At 39.9% G+C, this 22,653-nt stretch overlaps 1 protein-coding gene across 1 annotated transcript in view; it reads right to left on the reverse strand.

The window, feature by feature from the left end:
* The window catches only part of eif2b3 (eukaryotic translation initiation factor 2B, subunit 3 gamma), a 40,706-nt gene extending 26,725 nt beyond the window's left edge, over nucleotides 1–13,981 (reverse strand). The window contains exons 1-5 of the mRNA XM_061796678.1: nucleotides 13,666–13,981; nucleotides 12,974–13,139; nucleotides 9,696–9,853; nucleotides 1,021–1,180; nucleotides 783–894 (exon numbers count right to left, since the gene is read on the reverse strand). Coding sequence (XP_061652662.1) covers nucleotides 783–894; nucleotides 1,021–1,180; nucleotides 9,696–9,853; nucleotides 12,974–13,121 — 578 coding nt within the window. The 5' untranslated portion in view covers nucleotides 13,122–13,139; nucleotides 13,666–13,981. The remainder of the gene's footprint in view (nucleotides 1–782; nucleotides 895–1,020; nucleotides 1,181–9,695; nucleotides 9,854–12,973; nucleotides 13,140–13,665) is intronic.
* Between the last annotated feature and the right edge of the window lie 8,672 nt (nucleotides 13,982–22,653).

Consider the following 22,653-nt stretch of genomic DNA (forward strand, 5'->3'; position numbering starts at 1 on the left):
AAAGCGTGTGCGTGCTTTTGATGGGACCAGTGGCAGGAAGAAAACTGATGTGTAAAACAGTGCCGCTACACTTAAACTACCCACGAGTGGCTTGTAGAAATCCTAAACTCCGGAAATTAGTCTCTGATTTTCTGACATAGAAATACTTTGCACTGTTTTAGTTTTATACATTGCTCTTCTAATTTATGTATAATAGATTAGAGCCTTGAAAACGTGGAATAGAAGCCAGAAATGTTTAGCGGTGGGCTCACACACATTGTGATAACATCACAAAAGAATGCCCTTCCTATCAGTTTCCAGCACAATGTTGTCAAGGGTGCATTCATGTGTGGTTCGGAAGCATTTATCCACTAAGACTGTGTATAAGATCAAAATATGCGTGTGCGTGTGTGTGTGCCTGAGTACAGTGACTAAAGACTTCTCTGTGCAAGGACGCTTGCAAGCAGCTGCTCTGGACCCTCCTCTCATTTTCCAGAATTTACAGTGGCTTTGGCTCCATGAAGTATTTACAAGCTCCCACAACGCCGCTCTCGCACATACGTGCATTTTAGGATGAGGAAATGAAAACCTACCTCACGTTCTCTTCCTGTAACAAATATCCCACACACCAGCTACAGAAACCCTGATTAAAACACAAAACATCTGGACTCCTAATGAAGTGGAATGCAGTAATGTACAGTGTGTAGGCTATACGTTTACACTGCATAAACAGGACAAATTAAGCTATTTGATCATCTCAAGGGAAATTCCAGTATTAAAATTTACAATATTGAGATGCTTACTTGGTCAAGATGGACTTCCTAATTGATAGCCCATCCTCCAAATCCACCTCATTGGCCATGAACAAGATCCTTTTGCCTGACTGGTCCACGCCTACAAAATCTCGTTGCTCAGCTGCAGAGAAACAAATAGAACATTCAATGACATTTTCATAATAGAACGTAACTATATAAAGTGATTTCAGCTAACGTATAAATCTACAAAATGTAACATGTAGAGGGTGGTATGCTTTTTATTTACCAGTTTTCTTCTTGCCCTTTTGGCCTGGAATGGTCTCTGTGAATTCATGGGCTTTGCTCATTAGCATTGCCAGTGTTGCATCATGGGCCCTAAACAGATCAACCACCTCGTGAAGCGCCACATCTGTTATCACATCACAACTCAACACCAGGATGTCCGTCTGAGGAGGCAAGATAGAAAGAGACAAACAAGAGATCTTTGCTTAAAAAACAAAAGTAAAAGACTCGCTATGCTTTTTCATTATAAAACACACTAAATGAAGTTCCTACATTTTGCGGTCCACTATTCACAAATTCCCCGATTCGCATTTGTTTCTGTGAAACCTATCCCCAGCTCTTTGCTGGAAAAACACAGATTTTTCACTATTCGTTGCAGGGCTTGGGCCCTTTTACTGTACCACAGTGTGCAAACCACCATCATGCATGATGCCACACAAAGACTGCTGTATCTTTACTTCAGCTAGTTTTCTTGAACATGGCCTAAGTTTCATAAGGGACCCCATCTGGACGTGAGGTAACGTACTGGCATCCGTGGTAATCCGGGGCCAAAAAAGGGTCTTTGAGCCCTGTGCCCCCCACCGCCCATTTGGATACCGTGATAGCCCGTTTGGAAAACTTAGCACAACATGAATACGGAGAAAAAGCAGACAAAGGGAGTGCCCTTAGTGGGAACATTTTAAAGCTATTCTAAAATGAACAAGCAAACGCTGGGAAGACAAAGAAAGTATGGCTGATATAAATAATATGTAGCTGAAAGCATAATGGCTAATGACTCAAGAAGCTTGCCAACAAACTGCACAGTTTTACTATCCATTACTGTCCATTATGTGTCTGTCAGGCATCTTAAGATAAGTAATGTAGTTTAAATACTGTATAGTTTTATTATACAGTGGTTAACGTTTCTTTATACTTGTATGACAGTTAAAACATTGCCTGTAAAATGTATTACTAAAATAAGTGAGGTTTAAAAATAAATTGGAGCTAGAGTAACTACGGGGAAAGAGGATTTTTAGACGATGGCATCTCAGGTACTGAGTAATTCAGTAAATGAGAGCACTCTTAAACATCAATACACTGCTTGTGAACTCCATTAAGATATCACTTACAACGCATCGGAGTGCAAGCAGGATCGGTCATTTTAACAGGTTTTCACTTGTGTTTATGTGCATGAGTATGTGCGAATGCGTTTTAACTTGTGCCTCCGTTCACAGTAGCCATTTGTCTGCTCAGTGATGTGGGCTGTCAGCATGAGGACTAATCCTACCATTAGTTCCCGCCGCCTTATTGACAGAGATACCTCTGCTAGGGCTACAAAGGAGCGAGGCTGGGAAAGAAAGAGTAGGACAAACCTACAGTAAACCTTGACTTACGAGTTTTACTTATTCAGTTGAGTGACTAAGCTCGTAACTTGTATCAACACTTGTATTTAAAATGATTATTCATCATTTCAATGAACTGAAATAGCACTACAGTAATCCCTAATTTATCGCAGGGGTGATGTTCCAGACCACCCCTGCAATAGGTGAAATCTGCCAAGTACACATAATTTTGATTATTAACACATACACGATATTGCCAAAGTATTCGCTCACCTGCCTTGACTAACATGGGATTTTATGTGATATCCCATTCTAAATCCTTATGCTTTATTATGATGTTGGTCTACCCTGTGCAGCTATAACAGCTTCAACTCTTGTGGGAAGGCTTTCAACAAGGTTTAGCAGTGAGTTTAGAGGAATTTTCTTCCAGGAGCATATTTGTGAGGTCACACACTGATGTTGAACGAGAAGGCCTGGCTCACTGTCCACTCAAAATCAACCCAAAGGTGTGGTATTGGGTTGAGGTCAAGTTCATCCATACCAAATTCTCTCATCTATGTCTTTATGGACCTTGCACAGGTGTACAGATGTGTTGGGACAGGAAGGGGTAATCCCCAAACTGTTTGACTGTCCAAAATCTTCGAAAAAGCATTCAGAGTTCCTTTTATTGGCGCTCAAGGACTAATATTTTGGACATTTACAACTTTGTGGGAACAGTTTGGAGATGGCCCCATCCTGTTCCAACATGACTATGCATCAATCAAGGTTCATAAAGAACTGGATGAGAGAGTTTGATGTGGATGAACTTGACAAGCTGGCACAATCCTGACCTCAACCCTATAGAACACTTTTGGATGAATTTAAGTGGAGACTGAGAGCCAGGCTTACTTGGACATCATCAGTGTGTAACCTCAAAAATGCACTTCTGGAAAAATGGTCATAAATTTACATCAACACACTCCTAAACCTTGTGGGAAACCTTCACAGAAGAGTTTAAGATGTTATAACTGCATAGCTTTAGAAGTCAAATATCCATGCTAACTGGGAAGGCTGGCAGTGAATGAGTTTTAAGAAAATCTAAATTCTTATCTGAATCAAGGCAGGTGAGTGAATACTTTTGGCAATATAGTGTATTTTAAAACTGTATGAACCTTCCCAGACTCTTAATCTTCCCCATACTCCTATTAACCTCTACCATACTCAAAACGTTCTATTCACTTAAACACTTTTTAAACTCTTTAACATACGGTGATGCACAGTAGTACTGTACACTATGTACATTTTATTCCTTATAATGTGTTTTAATGAATTTTCTTGGAAGCAATATGAATATGAAAAATCCACGATGCCGTGAAACCGCAATAGTTGAACTGCGATACAGTGAGGGAACACTGTATTCCCTTTCCACTGCAGAGTTGTACTGTATGTGTAGGCAGGGCCCAGTCAGAGACATCAGAAACAAGGCCAGTTAAGGTATTTTCACACAGCAAGCGTATCTGAAGCTTGCTCATAACTCAAATATTGCCTCGCAACATAGAGCAAAAAAATATTCACAAAGATTTTACGCGTGACGGCTCGTGACATGAAAAATTCACAAATTGCGGCACCACAGTACCTGAGATTGGGTTGCAATAAGCCATGACATCATTACATGAAGTAATCAGAAATCAGCATTATGAAGATACACACGAGATATTTGGTCATAATGTCCACTGCAGCCAGGAGAGTGTATGTGAGTGAGGGGAGCGTATGATTGGGTTCAAGGGTCATGAAGTTGACCCGGTGGCAACTTATAGCATAGCCTGGTCTGGACTTGGTGGGAGGAAGCTGCCACAGTAAGGCTGCGGGCGTCTGCAGAAGATCTACTGACACTGCGACCCAGAGACCTTTCAACTCTCCTCTCTGTTTTAACCCACACACACGCACGCACGCACACACACCCACACACCCACGAAACCTGGTACACATGCTCTGAGACAGAACACACACATGGACAGTCACAGGCGATGGCGGAGTGGAGTCAGCTGGAGAGACGGAGACACTTCGCCTTTTCAACACCCAGGATCTCTGGACAGGTCAGGACCACACACACGTTGCCACACACACAGTCATAGTGCCTTTCTTTTAAAGCTTGCTCTATGAAAACCATTCTTAAAGGACAAAAACTGCAAGCTGGGGTTCCTAGATTTTGATGTTGGTATTCTCAAGGACGAGGCCACCATTTTGTGTGTGATAACACTGGAGGACAACCAGAATTGTGTGTTCTTGTTCTAGGTACGGGACGTTTTGTGTTCTCCCCATTCCATTGCAGTTGTCCATGGAAGTGATGATATAACCAATCAACGGACGTCAAGAGTGTCAAGCTCAAATCTTTAAACACCGTACCACCACTGTAATGAGTACCAGGGTTCGGCATGTGACTACATTTCCTTGGCTGAGTTGACTAATTGGAAAAACTACATATCAAATCTACTGTCATCTTTTAGATATTACTGTACATTAAAATTTATTTAGATGGTGTAACATACCAAGTGTGTTCTTTCATACTTTTTTTTAAAAATAACTGTTTCAACAATTAAAACATACAAAACAAAAGGTCTGCATGAATATGGCCCTTGAAAGGGACATATGAAAAGTTTTCTTTTTACTGTTTGTAGACAAACATTTGTTTTTCTGGAGTGTATGCCCACCCATCAAGTATGAAATTAAAACAACCACATAAATCAGGGGTGTCAAACTCTTTTTTTTGTCTCGGGCCACATTGTAGTTATGAGTTCGTTAGAACAGCGAAACCATATAAATGTTTAATCATCACCAAAACATATTACCATTACACAACAAATTGAGGGATAATGAGTTTTGAAATCAGAAGACAAGGATAATAGTTTGTTCAAGAATTGTTGAAGTTACTGTAGAAGAAGGGTTTGGTAACATAAAAATGTAATATCTCAACATTATTGTTTATTATAATGACAATTTGGAATTTGGGTACAGATTTTAGCAAAAATCACGGAAGTTGACGAGCAGGATTTGCTTTCGCGGGCCACATAAAATGATGTGGCGGGCCGCACCTGGCCCCCGGGCCTTGAGTTTGACACCTATGACATAAATCTTGTGAGGCTAATGTATATAATCTCAAGAAATCATTATTTATGATGGCCACCTACCCACAGTTTCCTCCCCCATGACATGATCAGCGAGACTGGGTGAAGAGCAAGAGCCATTTTCAAGCAATGGCCGGAGCGATGGTGGTCTGTATTTGGGTTTGGTCATGTGTTAAGTCAAGTTATTGACTAAAACTATGACAGGACAGCTGTAGTGTTACTTTATCACACAGTCGCTTACTTCTGTTTACTCGACATGCCATGTTGCTATGCGTCACCTACCAGCGCGTGCCTAGCAGCGTTTTGCGGACCAGAAGACCCGGTTTACGACACTCGCAGTTTGCTGGTTCGCGGCCGCCTCCATAGATCCATCCGTTTTGCAGATCATAATTTGAAGTCACCTGACAGTGTACTTGTCATACGCCTCTCCTTAAAGTATCGGTGCGTAGTATGCAGAGCATTTTTACAAGTACTGAGTACTGCACAGACGTACAGTATCGGTATTCTTTGAGGCACTAGCAATTTTTCCCAACACATGGCTCAGGCTCCCCAGTTGTCATGGTAACCCAGTCCATACTCAGCCTGGCCCAGCAGTATTTGGTGCGGGATGACGGCTGGCTCACTTGCATGTGGCAGGGCCAGCCCTTACAAATGGGCTGAATTAAACAAGACGTGACGAATAAAGTGCCCTTCTTCGACCTTGGGGTATTATGTATTAAGTATGACATAAGTGTTACATATTAGGACACCTGGGAACAGTTTCAAATTGTGAAAAGGTGTCATTCTTTAGACGCCAAATGAGTTCAGAACTAATGAACAGTGCCACTACTGGTTCCTGCCAAGTTTCTTCACTTTCATCGCCAGCATTATTAATGAACAATTAATCAACAAATTGATTATGCATGTCCATAATTTGTATTCCAACAAATGATGCAAAAAATTGTATGATATTAACAATTTTGTATAACATTCACAATATTTGACAATGGAAAATCAAAGAAATTGTAAACTGAACTGTACTGATGGGTGGAAGCAGATCAGATAATTAAGCAAATGAAAACAATTAATTTATTGTTATTGTTATTAAATATAAGCCAACCTCAACCTTGAGGCATTACACACACAGAAGAACCAGTACTGTAAGCGACCAAATTGTTTTCTGTTTATTTCGGAAATTTCCCTAAAGCTTTGTTCGGGACATGTTCATCATTCAGACATTCAGGCACCATTCTCCATCTCACCCCAATGTCTCTCTCTTCACCTTTTGTCAAAGGTCGACAAACATTTGCAGACCAGAAGCTGAGTCAGCCTAGATACTCACTCAGGTCTGCCAAGTGATTAAAAATGAGTGAAAATAAAAATGTCCATGGGGCTTTTGACCATACAAAGATTTAACAAAATAAATAAATAACTAGTGCACATTAAGTACGCCTTTCACTTGTTGGGCTTAACGTGAAAGACTTTGGCAACAATCAGGCAAAGGCGTCCACCTTTGTGCGGCTTCACTAGACAAAATAAAATATGCTGCTTGTACTAATCTCGCCTTTCAGGGAATAGAACTTCTCTGCTCCCCTTGAGTGTGGGTGGATTGTTCTAAGTATTTTGTTTGATCGGTAACACAAAATCCCCTCATAGAAAGTTGTTAGCATAAAGAGATGGGCTAGTGTGTGTGTGTGTGTGTGTGTGTGTGTGTGTGCGTGTGTCTATTCTGTATTCATGAACCTCACTGACAGTTCGAATAATTCTGCTGGTGGGATTTGGCAGGCCATGGTTATGGTCCCTCACTCATCACCCTCCAGTGTGAGAGTGTTTGTAACTCAATGCCTCTAATCTAGCTGGCTGCTCAAAGGATTACGGACTCCAATATCCTCAACGGGAGCGTGAGGGAACTTGTCCCATTGGAGTGTGCTTGTGTGCGGTTACACTACGGGTTAAATAAAGAACTCCTGGGCGAGGGGGGAATAATAAGAAGCTCTATGATTTCACACAAATGCCAGAGGGGGAAAACATTAAACCTGTGAAAACGCATCTTTACACAGAAAGCAAAACTAAGACAGCTGTTTGAAAGTTACTGATCGAGGCAGAGTTTTGGAAAGGAAATTTGTCAATCACAGATAATTTCATTGATCTCACATTTGTATGAATGGGATCAGGTTGCGTAGACCAAGTGTCTTGGAAGGAAAAAGGCACAGTTGCTGTCACTACTTGTAAGCAACCAGCAGAGGGCGCAATTAATTCAGGCCCAATGCATTCATTACCTAAATTAGCCAGTGGTGGCTGTGTGCAAGATAAACTGAGCTGCATGACTTTTTGTTATATACACGTTATCGTTAAAGTAAAATGTATGAATAGGTGCCCCCAGAAGTTAAAGTGCTTTCAAAGTCTTTAGAGTCATTTTTCCTCACTCTGGCCTCAGAAGTATATAGGCCGGCTCACTTACATGAGACTAAACTGAGCTGATTTTGGAAGGCCAAGAAATTTGCATCTATAAATATCCTTGCGGTATTAAGACACTGTTTTAAATTGTGAAAAAAAATAATGCATAATATGTCACTTTTAAAGGCGGCACGGTAGCCGATTGGTGAGCACATCTGCCAAATTCGGCCTTGCCTGTGTGGGGTTTGCTTGTTCTCCCCGTGCCTGCGTGTGTTTTCTTCAGCTACTCCGGTTTCCTCCCACATCCCAAAAACATGCATGGTAGGTTAATTGAAGACTCTAAATTGCCCGTAGGTGTAGTGCTTATGGTTGTTTTTTTTACGTGTGCCCTCCGATTGACTGGCGACCAGTTCAGGGTGTACCCCGCCTCTCGTCCGAAGATACCTGGGCCAGGTTCCAGCACGCCCGTGACCCTAGTGAGGATAATCGGTATGGAAAATGGATGGATGGATGTCGCTTTTAATGTTGGTAACATAAAAATATGCAGCTAAAACCAAAAAGTCATGCCTCGTGCAACAATGAATTTAAAATTGACTACAATTTTTTTCTGATCATCGAGGAAATTACATCGGCTAAAACAAAGGGACTACGACCTCATACAATCACATCAATACTGCCATGGGAGGTACGCTTGGCTAGAGGAGTGTGTAAAACAGCCCCCGACACACACACACACACACACACACACACAAGTGGTGCACAGATGTGCTCCACTACAAGATGAGAATAAATGAGCGAGCTGGCAGAGCAGCACGTCTAAACTTTGACTTCATCTGTTTGCAGAGAATCGCATGAGGGGATGGCTAGCGAGGTCAGCAGGCAGGAGTGGGGGGTGGAAACTGAGATTGTGAGTCAGGGATACCATGTCTGTGTGTGCTAACATGTGCGTCTATAAAATTGGGGGAGTCCTCGGTTTACTGTACGTTGGAGTTCTGTTCCTATAATGCTGATCTAACCCGAATTAGTACAGAAGTTGTAACATGCTGTAGTCTATCAATCACGTGTGTTTAACCAAACACCGCATAACTGTCTGAAAGTCTGGCAGCTTAATGCTAACACACAATCCAAAAGGCCATGGAAGGGGCTAACAATACTAGCATTGATGATGCACTGTTTAATCATAAGCAACAGATATTTGAACACAAACTGTGAAGCAACACATGTAGACAGACAATATAACATTTCTCAAGCATATATAAGCAACAGATATTTGAACACAAACTGTGAAGCAACACATGTAGACAGACAATATAACATTTCTCAAGCATATATTTATCCTTTGCAAAAAAATGGCATTACAGTAGTTTACTGAGCAATTGTGATTGTCTTCTTCAGGTTTATATAAATGATTGTATTATAATGCCCCCGGTGGCCAAGGCGCACACACCAGAAAGAGCCACACAAAGAATGCATTAAATCGCGAGGCACAGTGTTTAATTATTTACATTCCATTTAATTATGTTATTACTCTATATTTTAGTAAAGTACAATACTATAGAGTGCGATTTTTGTCATTAAATGTAAAACATGTTTTTGATGGGGTTTTATGGGGGCTGGAACTAATTAATGTCGTTTCCATTTATTTCAATGAGGAAAGATGATTTGAGATATGAGTGTTTTGAGTTGAGAGCGTGGTCACGGAACTATTTAAACTCATAAATCAAGGCACCACTCCGTAATCAAAGACACCATTTTAATGGCTGCACGGATTCTTTTGCAGATCATTGTCGTCGTAATTCTTTCATCAAACATAATGTCGTAATTCATTGTACCACATCTGGAGAACAATTGATAAAATGTTTGTGTTTGCGCCACACCTTGATCTTTGGCTGGATGTGTCGGAGAGCGTCAGCCGTGCCCAAGTCTTCATCTTCCAGGATGCAAACGAAGTCGAGTTTCATCTTCACGTCCATCTTCAGTTTGAGGTCTGTGCTCATCATCTTCTGAACCTCCTTAGTGGTGATCACGATCACCTCTGAAGTCAAAGCAAAGAACAAACAGTGATGAATATCAGTGTTCCTGAACAAAAGCATCATGTTCATGTGTGATATGCTTGAACCGGTAAGAATGTACATCCTGTTACTTATAAAGTGATATATATTGTGCATCTAATGTCCTCCTGTAACTGAAAAAAAAAAATAGGTCACTCTACACTGTACCTAAGTCTCATGTCTGCCTTGTTTTAAAATTTTGACTTGAGATGGCATGGTTATCGATTAATTTGTTAAAAATTCTGTCAGTTGTGTGGAACTGTTAGTTGATTAATTAATTAATTAATTAATTGCGTCTTGAAGGAACTGAGGTAAAATGGCATGCATTACTTGGCTGCAGCAGGTCTCAGTTTAATCACTACAACTATTCCTAACATCACATTAGATGTCCACTTTTCAACCCCCACAATTAAGCTTCACTTTAAGTAGATAATAGCATGAGCAGACCTCTTTAATTCTTCTAAGAATTGCTAACTTATCTGTATAAAATGGTCTGTGTAATGCATTCGCTCACTCGCTGTGTCAGCCTCGTAAAAGTAAATTGCAGGCCTTTGGCTAGCTGGCTGCAAACAGTAAAAAAAAATGCTGGCCACACATGGTGATTAATATAGAAATGTAGTTTTATTGAGGGCAGTGAGGAGCAACAGTTTTTTTAAACAATGAATAGCCCTGTTTACTGGCAAGAACAGCATACTGCAACAAATCCCTTTATAAGCCAAGCATTTCTGGACCGACCGCATGTCCCAGCACGAGAGGCCAAAGCACTGCAGTGTAAATGGTGTCAGGACACACACACACACACACACACAACCCAACAATGGCAGATGAAGTGCTGACAAGCTGGTGAAAATATGGACAAAAAAGCAGCATAATTGTTAACCTCATGCCATGAAACAAGCTGTGTGATATACTGTAGCTGCACAGTGTGTTTTCTCCAAGCACCAAACAGCATGAGGTGAAGCAAACATGCTAGACACTATTTACTAACCGGTACTTACAATTTACAGTACACAGGAGTGTGTCTAAATTTACTGAATTGAACCCTGTGCCATTTTTTGTTGACCATTGTCTTGTTCTCACCAGCGCTGTATCAAGCTAGGAATGTGCCACCAATACACTAGACAACAAAGAAATGTGCACACAGATGCACATCTCTACATACAAGATTAAGCTAGGCAAGAAAACTTGCACTTCACTTTAAATGAATCCCCTTGTATAAATCAAAAATTAAAAATAACACGTGGGTCCAAGTGCCCAATTTCAGTTCAATGCCTTTATCCAGCTATGTCTATGTTGATTTCAGGTGACACATCCAATATGGCTGTGTTTACATGGCTGACAAAGGACATGAAACTAACTAACCGATGCCGAAATTGCACATCAGTAACTTCACAAGCACCAACAAGGGGCAGAGAGAGCGCAGAAATATGTGATAATAGATAAATAATACAAATATGAAACATTACATACTGGTCTGGGCTGACTCTTCCAACCTCGGCATTACTCCATTGGCCACCATCGGCCAGTTATATTGCATATTTAATGCTGGACACTCCTCTAATGTAGTATATTTAGACCAAATGTAATTGTCTGTGCTTTTGCTGTAGAGTGAATCCCCACTATTTGTGGAGCATAGGGACTAACCCTTCTGTGAATAATAAAAACCTGTATTTGACGCCCTTGTGACCCAAAATGGTTTATTTTTTCAATTACCGTAATTTCTCGTGTATTATGCTCTCGAGTACGGATGGGTACCGCAATCAGTTGAATTTGGTCAGTGCTACAGAGTATTGATTCACGCCAAATCAAACGGTAGCATGTTTCGGTACCTAAAGGCATCAGTCTGACTGCGGGAGTGGAAAAGTTGGCATTTTTCCACGGCACACTTGAACACAGCATTGCACGCACAAGAGCGTAATGACGTCACTCAGTCGTGGGTGGTTCAAATCACATTCACAACAAATCAGCGTCTGTCCGTCAACACGGAGGTAGCAGGTAAGTGTCCAGGAGAGTTGGCAGGATGGCAACAGACTGGTCCTAGCAGGACTGCTCCCTGGGACACAAATCCAGAGGATGCTGTCCAACAACAGGGCACGGAGAGGAGCCACAGGTGTCCCATACTGGTGAGCCCTGTGCTGGCGAAGCTAGCTTCTGGCTAACGAGTGCCGAGGCAGTAAAGCAGCAGACACGACTGATATGTAAAAAATATATTTTGATAGGATTTCTTTCCTCATACTGCCGAGTGCTATCTGTGCATTGCTGGAATGTTAGTGGCAGTGCTAAATAATTTTGTAGTTGATTTATCATTTGAAGCATTAATATTTATGGAATTGCAATACCTTACTTTTAGTGAGGTTAGTACACAGTCATATCCATATATGTAAATTTACGAATAATAATTTATTTCAGTGTTTCCGCTTTCGGTCCTTGTTCACTCATTTTTGGTTCCACCACATATTTTCATTTTGGTGCCTCACAAATGTATTTTTTATTTTTTTTTTACTTGGGAGATGTGCTCTGTGAAGAAATAAATGTGCCGTCTCATAAACTAAGATGCTAAATCGGATGCTGTCAACGGACGGATGGAGGAGCAACAGATACGATATGACATGGTGTTATGATATGATATGATATGGCGACGCCCGCAAGGACATCATGGTCCTCGGGTGAGCAGCGAAAAGTTAACCATATTGTATATAAATTTGTAACATTAGACATTGCTGATCACATTAGAATGAAAGTACACCTTTTTCACAACCCCGAAGTACCGGTATACAATTTAGACTGTGAAAGAATTGTTTCATTTTCCTTATACCCAATGCGCTCTATTGACTTTTGGATGTTGTCATTGCCAACTTGGGCCTGTGAAGCTCTTTGAGAATCTTTTGTGATTAAGGGCTATACAAATAAACTTGACAAATTTACGAGAGGGGGGCACATTATACACGAAAAATTACGCAAATAACAAACTTGCAAAGCAGAAACTGTCAAATGCACTCAACTGCTGCAATTTCAATTTAACATGCTCAGAGATTACTGTATATCAAAGATAAATCATAGTAACACAAGCAAGCGTACAATGTATGTAAAGACCCGCTTCTCACCATCAAAGCCGATCCTCTCCAGCAGGTTTAGAGGGTACCATATCAGTGGCCTGTTGCCAACTGGCAGCATGGCTTTGGGTGTGTTGTACGTCAGGTCGGTCATGCGCGAGCCCCCGCCAGCCGCCATCAACACCGCCTGCAGCTCCATGCTGTCTGCTCGCAATGACTGAAAGAGACATGAACTTATTTAAATCACATAACACGTGTGAGTGGGGGAAAAAAAAAAAAAAACCTTCACACAAACCCTCTTGTTACTACTGCAGCAAAATAACACAATAATCATTCAGGATCTCTTTACTGTGAGACTGACGTGTTAATCACTACCCCCACTGCACTGCCCCAAATATTTAATATATAAAGAAGTGTTATATAAATATCAAAACAATCATTTGAGACACATTACAGCCATATGGAGAGTGTCAGCACAACAGTGACGATTCCATATTTATAAATGCATGTACATAGAACCGCAATATATGGAGAGAGGAGTGTTACAAAAGAGAAGCAAAAGAAAAGTGTCAGGGGAATGATGACATCTATGAAAAGGCTGTGAAACCTTTACAGCAATTTTGGGTATCATGTTGATGCAGGTCGGTAGGAGCGCGAGTTAAAGTCCAGACAGAATGTTTAGCACATTAACACGACAACATAACAAAGCAGTTGAAAGACAAGTCATTTCTATAAAAGTTTACCTCTCAGTGATTCCTGAATCTCCGGTGAGCTCTTGCTGGTGTGGACACATGTACATTGAATGGGCTGCTGTCAAAAAAAGAGTTTTTAGCACTCGGCTAACATTTAGCACGTAGCATAAATCTACGAAACTGCTGCTGAAACAGCTGTTGACGAGCAGTCGGGATCCGACACTGAACGAGCTTAAAACTGCTCAAATTAAAAAAAAAATACCGGAGAAAGTTTAAACGACCGCTTTAAGATTAGGAGAAGGATGCAAAACTAACAACTTCTGCTGTATGTTGCTATCAGAGTGGTTCCACTGTAACATGCCCGACTGGGAAACAATCACTCGGAACTCATGGTTCTTGCAGAAAAAAACCAAAAACGAAATAGAATTCAAATTTACTCAAAAATAATGTAATGCAGTACACACATAATGTAATGCAGTACACGCACACACACGTAAAAAAATAAATATATATATATATACAATGTTAAACTGAATCCATATTTTTGTGTATTTAATGTGTATTGCATTAATTAATAACGTGCAATAATTCAAACAAATTTAGCTCTGATCATGTCATCTTATTGTTAGGAGCATAATTTATTATTATTATTATTAGTAGTAGTAGTAGTAGTAGTAATAGTAGGAGTAGTAATACTACTCCTACTACTACTACAATAATAATAATAATAATAATAATAATCCACCCATTCTCTGTATCTTCGAGCGGGTTACACCCTGAAATGGTCGCCAGCCAATCGCAGGGCACAAACAACCATTCGCGCAAACATTCACACCTACGTTTCCAATCAATATTAATAATAATAATAATGATAAAGTTTTACGATTTGCTTTGGTTACTTCACCATTATGGAAAGTTTTCCCCCACAGCTCTCATTGTTTTCTTTCGTTCCCCCCATTTTATTCACACTACTACAAAGCGGTGTGGACAGATTAGCAGTAAGAAGCAACTCAACAACTCCTTCTGACTTGAAGTTTGACAACTCCCATTTCATAGAGCTGAGAGATGTAACAGCAAATTGAGCTCAGGGAATGTAGCTTTTGGTTGTGTTTGCTCTGGCCAGGAGATGGGCTTGACTAACTCGCCGCTTGGTCGAAAGTAGAAGAGAGAGAAAAAAAGGGAGGATTGAGTTGCACATAAACTAGATTACCTCGATGCCAGAATCCATAAATACATGATAGTGGGGGATATAATAAAGTCATATATAATTTTTAAGTATAACCCTGAAAAACTGACGTGTGAGACACTTTTATCTGGCGTAAATGTTTTTGGGGTAAAAATAGGCACCGTTCATAATGCACAATGCACCATATATTAATTTGCAGTAAAAGGGAAAATATTGGCTTCAAAATATTGAATAATACCAACTCCAACACTTAACTTAAATGCCTTTAAGCATAATTTTATCAAACAGCTTTTCAGATTTGCAACATGTTAAAGGTGTCTATCTTAGACAATAGACATATTTGTCTTCTGAGTACCCAATCATGTGAGTTTATTTAAATGATATGGTCTGTCATGACTATACTATGAGGATTGTACTATATTATAGTGCAATCATCATAAAACTACTACGATGAATGACTATGATAAAACATACTATGATGATTGTAATATAATCATCTTAAAACATCTTGGTTTTAATTGTATCTAATGGAACAGCATTCTTTTACAGAATATGATTACTGTAAACAATGTAAACACTACTATTATGGAGGCGACCTTGACTACATGCTCGGCCATCCCTCCATCCATCCCTCCATCCACCCATCTTAGATCAGCACCATCCTTCAGATCTCCACCTCCTGCATGTGCCTGAATTTCGTTATTAAGACTAATTGAGATACAAGTTTAATTTGTTCCGTGACCATGCTCATAAATAAAAATACTTGTAACTCATCTTTCCCCATTGAAATGAATTGAAATGCCATTCATCCATTTCAGCCTCTCTCAAAAAAAAAGATGATATATGTTTTTAATAAGAAAAATAGCAATCTCTAGTACGTTATAAAACATAAAGTAATAAGATAATTAAATACAATTTATTTATTTATTTGAGAGGGACAATGAAGTCAAAAATAGTTACAGGCTTGCAGCTGATGTGATGCATATATAGTTTATAGGTAGTGCTAATTCTCAACTCCAGTCCCCGGTTGGGGATCAAGTAATTATAAAACTTTATCCTCATAAAATGACGACTTTATTCTTGTATTTTTTAGGTGTGGGTCAAATAGTCCTTTGTAACCTTGGATAGGGGACACTGATGTTGTTTTGGTCCACTCAGTTGACTGTTGCTCAGGCAGTGTGGGTTCAGTTCCCACGCACTGACATTTGAGTGTGAATGGATGTCTGTCTTTATATGGGCCCTATGATCATTTGGAGACCAGTCCAGGGTGCAGTTTGCCAATCAGCTGGGATAGGCTCCAGCTCCCTGTGACTCAGGTGCTATATTTTGGAAAGGCTGCTTTCAACAGTCAATCCAATTGGAAGTGCGGAGTGCATGAAAGACATGATTGATATCTTGATGAAGATTTCCCTTTTCCATGAAGGGAGGAAAACAGCTTTGTGCCTGCTGTCAAAAGTGCAGCTCATTTGTCAGTCAAAGACGGCCGTCCAAACACTACACAAAAATACAAAAACACATTGCAATGAGAAGCAGGGGGGAGAGACAAGTGTGCATGTCTGGACCCAAAATGACTTGAAATGGAGCCTTAAAATTTCCTTGGGCCTCCTCCTCTGCTGCAGCATCCTGTAAATCATTCTCAATTCAGCGAAACAAGCCAGTTGGATTAGATCATAAACATTTTCAGCACAGACCACCCAGACAGAGTGCAGAGCTAAGGCAACAGTGTGACTTGTGTGTGTTTCTGTGTCTGTGTGAGGTTCGACATTACCAACACCTCCGAATGGGGCCTCACATTCGCATGTACGTGTTATGTACATATACTGTATGTCGCGGTCTGCGTTTGCCAGCGCACTTTGGCTCCACTCCGCTGCCGTGGAAACCAAAATAGGCCCGTTTAAAATCCAATGTCAGAGATTTACACACGCGCGTAAAACCCGAAGATAAAGATGTCTCGCTGCGCTCTTGGCCAACAGCACTAACACACATTTATTTAGTGTAAAACGACATTCCTTTCTAGAGGTCTGTTAATTTGAAATGACGCGCCTTTAATGACTTTGAATGCCTTATCCTCACTTGCTTAACAAACTTTTAAGTGTTGCACAAGCTTCCTTTCTTTTTTTTCCACAGTAAAATTCATTTTCTTGCACAAGGGGAAAGCAGATAGGATCAACAGCACTTCTTAAAAAACAGCTGCAAAATGTTTAGCAAACAAGTGCACTATGATGCCGTTAGTACACATAGTCGTCGTTACCAGACCTTGAAATTGTCTTTTTTTCCCCTTTTTTAAATTGGTTCTTTCACGCTACACGCAGGAAACATTTGGGAGCCAGGCCTGTGTCAGAACCTGGAAATATTATGGATATATTCTAAAAAGAGAAAATTTGGGCAGCTGCCCTGGCACAATCAAACCATGAGTATCTTTATTTATGTATTTGAAAATATAGTACGCTCAAGGAATTGAGTTGAAGCTCTTAAGCAACATTGACACATTTACTATCTTACTACTAAGACGTCATATAAGATGTGCATTAGTCCTCTTAAATTGCATATACTCGTGTAGAAAGGCATCGTGGCAAAATAGTAGTAAGCAAGTTGGTTTGTTTCTGTGATAGATACCAATATGATATTCATAACTAAATTAAGTTACGAGCTTGGTCACAGAACAAATTAAACTTGCAAGTCAAGGTACCACTGTACTCAACTCTCCTTGTGTCATGTGGTTAAGTTTTGTGGACACACGTCCTCAACGACACGTGTAGTGTAACTTTCCATCCATTTCTGCAAAAACAAGTCACTCGCATATACAGTATACACTTATGCACGCAAACCACACAAAAAAAAAACTCCTTTCAACCTAAATAAATGTTTATAGCACTGCAAAAATATTTAGTGGGTGAGGCAGCGTGTGTGTGGTCCTGTATGCACTTAGTGTGAGGTTTGAGGTTGAGTAGTTTGTCTGTACGTTTGTGTGTGTATATGTGTGTGAGAGCAAGCGTGTCTCTGTTTATTTATTGAGATAATGACAGCGGAATCATCTATAAAAAATAAATTGTAGTTGTAGCTCATTCTGAGAACACTAGAAATGAAAAGCGAAATATATTATAATAAAATACTCAAAATAATACATCTTAAAAACTTTCTTGAAGAATAAAAGCAGAATGTGCAAGTGTTATGCTTTTTTTATTACTTCTAATGCGCGTGCACCTCTAGAAAGTGTTTTATCAAGTGTCACTTGACATGCAAGCGTAAAAAGTAATTTAAAGAGATTGATTCACTCATTAGTGCTTATTAACTGAACATTTTTACATTATGATGAATGATGGTACAAAGACATATCCAATTACACAATGTATTCGACATATTTCCTTTCTTCATTCTGTAACAGCGGGCTCTATGAAATATATGCTGGCGTTTTGCTAGTAAATTCAGTGGAACCTGCGAGGTCAAACACAATCTATTCCAGGACACTGGTTGTCCTCCAATTAGTTTGGATTTCTCAAACTATTTTATTTTGCCAATAGGAAATAACAGAAATGGATTTACAGTGAACGGATAGGCCCTGCCACGAAAAGTGAAAATCTGCGAGTAATTGACGTGCCCACCGAAAAAAAGTTGGAAATTACTTATAAATGCCACAAGATGGCAGCAAAGCACCACATATGTCTAAATAAATGTGTGCGTGTACTTCGACATACGTCCTTAACATCAAGATGCCACCAGATGGCGCTATAGCAATGCTGTTATTGCTTTGGCACGAGCTCAAAACAGCGAGTAGGTGAGTTTTTCAGCGAATATCGAAGAATAGGTTCCAATAAATTTGCTACTGGGCGAATTTGCAAATGCCAAAATGCAAATATGCAGTATCACTGTAATATTACAGAGTCAAATTGCCGCCACCTTAAAACCTTTAATAAGTTGCATTTCAACATGTTCATTCATTCATTTATTTCATATTATTGTTAACTGTAATGTGTACAATTTGAAGCTTACTGCTGTGCTTAATATAGAAAACGAAAATGGTTTTCTTGAATAATAATTTCAATAAAATATAATATTGTATGTTCACTAGAAAAAGCGGTAAGTGTCCCACACTTTTGAGAATCACTGGTCTAATTGAATAACATCTTCCTTGAATTTTCTTCCGTACTGAACGATTTTGTTCCTGCAGCATGATTCTCTCCAGTCAGCTAATATTCTCTCCAGGTCATAACCAGCATAATAAGCAGGAACATTACTTCACGCTCCATGGTTTATGATGATATGGTCAAGACAGAACTTTGTTGGAATTTGGTCTGACCAATTTGAAGGCCATTTGCTGCTTCGTGACTTTTAGTTGAACGTTTCTGCACCGTTTGACCTCGGAGAACAGCATCTGTTGGAAAATAGAAGCAATGGAAAAGCAACATTTCACAAACGTGAGATTTTAAAAAATCCCAGTGAAACATGAATGATGCCGCTGCCAAAAGCACTGTCTTCAACTTTATATAAAGTTGGTGTTGACTTATGCCATCTGCCCCCCCTCCCACCAACGTGACCTAATGATGGGTTCCATTTGAATACATGAAAATAGCTATACTTGTTTCTCCAACAATAATATTCAAAAAAAGGCTGGAGCGTGACTCAAGAGCGGGGAGTACATACGCTAGCTTTAAATGTGCCTGTGTATCTACACAATGTGTATACATTGGCTCACACCCATGACTTCATACTCAAAACACACAAACCTGTGAGTTTCTGTGAGACAGAGGGAGGAAAGTACAATATATAAATGGCTTGCTAGATCGTTTTTGTGAAATACAGTCATTTGTAATGAAGGCTGATTATAGTTTTTTTTTTTATTATTATTATTGGTTTCTGCATTAGGAAGAATACACTGTGTAAGTATTTGGTTTCAGTGAAGGTAGCAGACCAGATAAATCAGAGCTCATTGACGACATGTTTAGAGCGCTTTGTAACCCGCTCGTGTTCACTTTGGCGATATTCTCACATGCTGTTGGGAAAGACAGATGCAGACTCAGATGCAACGAGTGCAGTACGGTACATAGAGCCAATTATTTTCACTGCTGCCCATCAAATTTTATCCTCTGTTTGAGAACATGCGGGAAGCGTTGCATCGCATGAGAGACTCGGTAGGTTCAACTTATCACGTCATGATTAGATAAACATCTGCTTTGTTTTCATACTTATTGTAAGTGTGGTTAGTATGAAACTTGACAAGCCTGTTGATGAGCTGTACACGTGACAGCTCAATATGAAGGCCTCGTCTAAGACAAGCAATCATGACAACCCTGTTATGCAATCATTTTTCTTGTTCCATTGCTTGTACATTGGAACCTCAGAAGTTGAACAATTTGGATTTCAGGCAAAAATATTCTGGTTATACCTCAAAAGATAAACAACCAAAGAAAGCCATGATTTTCATATGCTTTGTTTATATATCGACTGGATTAACTCCACCAGGTTTTTTGCTTAATATTTCTCTGTGTGTGTATTTGTGTGATACAGTCAACCCTTATTCACAGTTCGCTATTCACAAATTCTCTTCTTTTTTTTTCCTGTGGAGCCTATCCTCAGCTATTCCTGAAAAACTAATTCACATCGGCTCTGCGTGTATTTTTGTGCTCTTTCAGTAAGATGCACCAAAGCCCTGGCGAATAGGAAAGTTGTAATCGGTGCCAAGAAAGTATGTTGAAGTGATAAATCTTGACTGTTTAAAAATCTTTTCTTGTTGGGAAGGAGTTTAGCTCGGGTTGTTAGTGGATGTTTTGAAGAGTCTTCACTCTTCACCATGCATATAGGTTTTTGATCTCGTGATTGCACGACAATCGCAATTTTTATTGGTTGTGAACCAGCAACATACAAACCAGTGTTCTTCCACTTCCATTTTTTTCAAAATCAAAGACTCTGTAAATGTAACCCATTCAAGGGTAATGTCATAAAATGAGTTTGAAATAAGATTACAAGGTTTGGGGATCATAGTTTGTGATACAGTTTAAACTATAAACTATATTTGGTTCAAATAAAACACATTATCATCACAATTGCAAGACGTAATGGCATTAACAAGTATCGGTACTCGGAATCGAGGAGGACTGAAATGTAAGTACTTGTACTGGTACGCTGTCTAAAAAAAAAATTTTAAAAAGTGGTGTTGGTGTATCCCTAGTGTCAATTATTCACATATTTTTGCTATTCGCACCAAGGCTCTGTCCCTATCCTTTGCAAATAAAGGCTGGTTACTGTGCCACCACAGAATTGTGAGGGTCTTGCTGCTCAGGACAATATGAGCAATACAATTAATTCCCGTAAATATCAGTTACATAGCGGCATGGTGGTCGACTGGTTAGAGCGTCAGCCTCACAGTTCTGAGGACCCGGGCTCAATCCCCGGCCCCGCCTGTGTGGAGTTTGCATGTTCTCCCCGTGCCTGCGTTGGTTTTCTCCAGGCACTCCGGTTTCCTCCCACATCCCAAAAACATGCATTAATTGGAGACTCTAAAATTGCCCGTAGGTTTGACTGTGAGTGGGAATGGTTATTTGTTTGTATGTGCCCTGCGATTGGCTGGCAACCAGTTCAGGGTGTACCCCGCCTCCTGCCCGATGACAGCTGGGATAGGCTCCAGCACGCCCGCGACCCTAGTGAGGAGAAGCGGCTCAGAAAATGGATGGATGGATGGATCAGTTACATACTGTACACCGATTAAGCAGTACCATCTTGAACATACTATTATTAACCAGTATTTACTCTCAGTTTACAACGTTTTGAGTTTGTGAACGGACGCAATAAATTACTTTGCACAGTGGCCTAACAATATGTCATCACGCTGCACAAGAAGCCATGCTCAGTTACCGCAGTACTTAATTTTTTAAATTTGACTGTTTTGTATTTATGCCGTGGAAGTGTTTTTCATATAAATATTTGTTGTAATTCTGAATTTACTACAGCGGTAGTGGTAGTGGTTGTAAACTGAGGAGCCCCCTGTACTCACAGACGAAGTAACCAGAAAGCTTATGTTGCCCGCTGGGAGACATATGACACTTGTTAATTCTAGCAATAGCTTTGAAGGGTGAGTAGTTTTACTTTATGTTGTTTTATTGTACGGTGCCCAACTTCTATTCGTACTTATTTAGAGATGGTGGTAGTTTGACCATTGAACGAAAGTAAGAAATTAATTCACTTTCCATTCATTCCTATGGGAACGATTATTATTTTTTAATTAGACCTTGGATGTCAACCAGCATCACATAACAGATTGTGTTTGACTGTAATGGCAGCACCATCTTTCAATGAGTTAGGACTTAATCAAAGAAAACTATATAATTTATAATGGTCTTTTTAGGCCCAAATATCAGAAGCGAGATTATGGACAGCAAAGCAGCAATACTCTCATTGTATGTATACTTCAAAATATAAGCTTGCAATGGGGTTACCTAATACTTTATTCGAAGAAATAATTGCCTCAAAATGTGTCACAGCTCAGTAGAAGACTTGCTATCAATCACATCTTCAAACAAGCCCAAAAACCTCCCGTGTGGAGGAAGTCACAAAGGGGAAGATGAAAGAGGTTTTTCACATCCTATGGCTGTGCAAAGGGACGTAAAGGACGCAACTATAATTTAGAAATACTGTAAGGAAATTGTTCATCTAAGGCTCATCAAAGGGACACCTGGGTTTGTGCCACCTATAATTTTGCCTAAATTAGACCGAACAGGCATGAATGATGACTGACATTTAAACCCTTTGTTAAAAATCTTTTCATCTTTAACATGAGGGTCTAGTCTAACACTGAAACAAAAGTGAGTCCATTTCAGCCAGGAGAACTAGTGAAAGAGCACCATCTCATGGAGCTAGGA

The sequence above is a fragment of the Phyllopteryx taeniolatus genome, chromosome 14 (genome assembly GCF_024500385.1).
Source record: "Phyllopteryx taeniolatus isolate TA_2022b chromosome 14, UOR_Ptae_1.2, whole genome shotgun sequence".
In the NCBI taxonomy this organism is placed as follows: domain Eukaryota; kingdom Metazoa; phylum Chordata; class Actinopteri; order Syngnathiformes; family Syngnathidae; genus Phyllopteryx; species Phyllopteryx taeniolatus.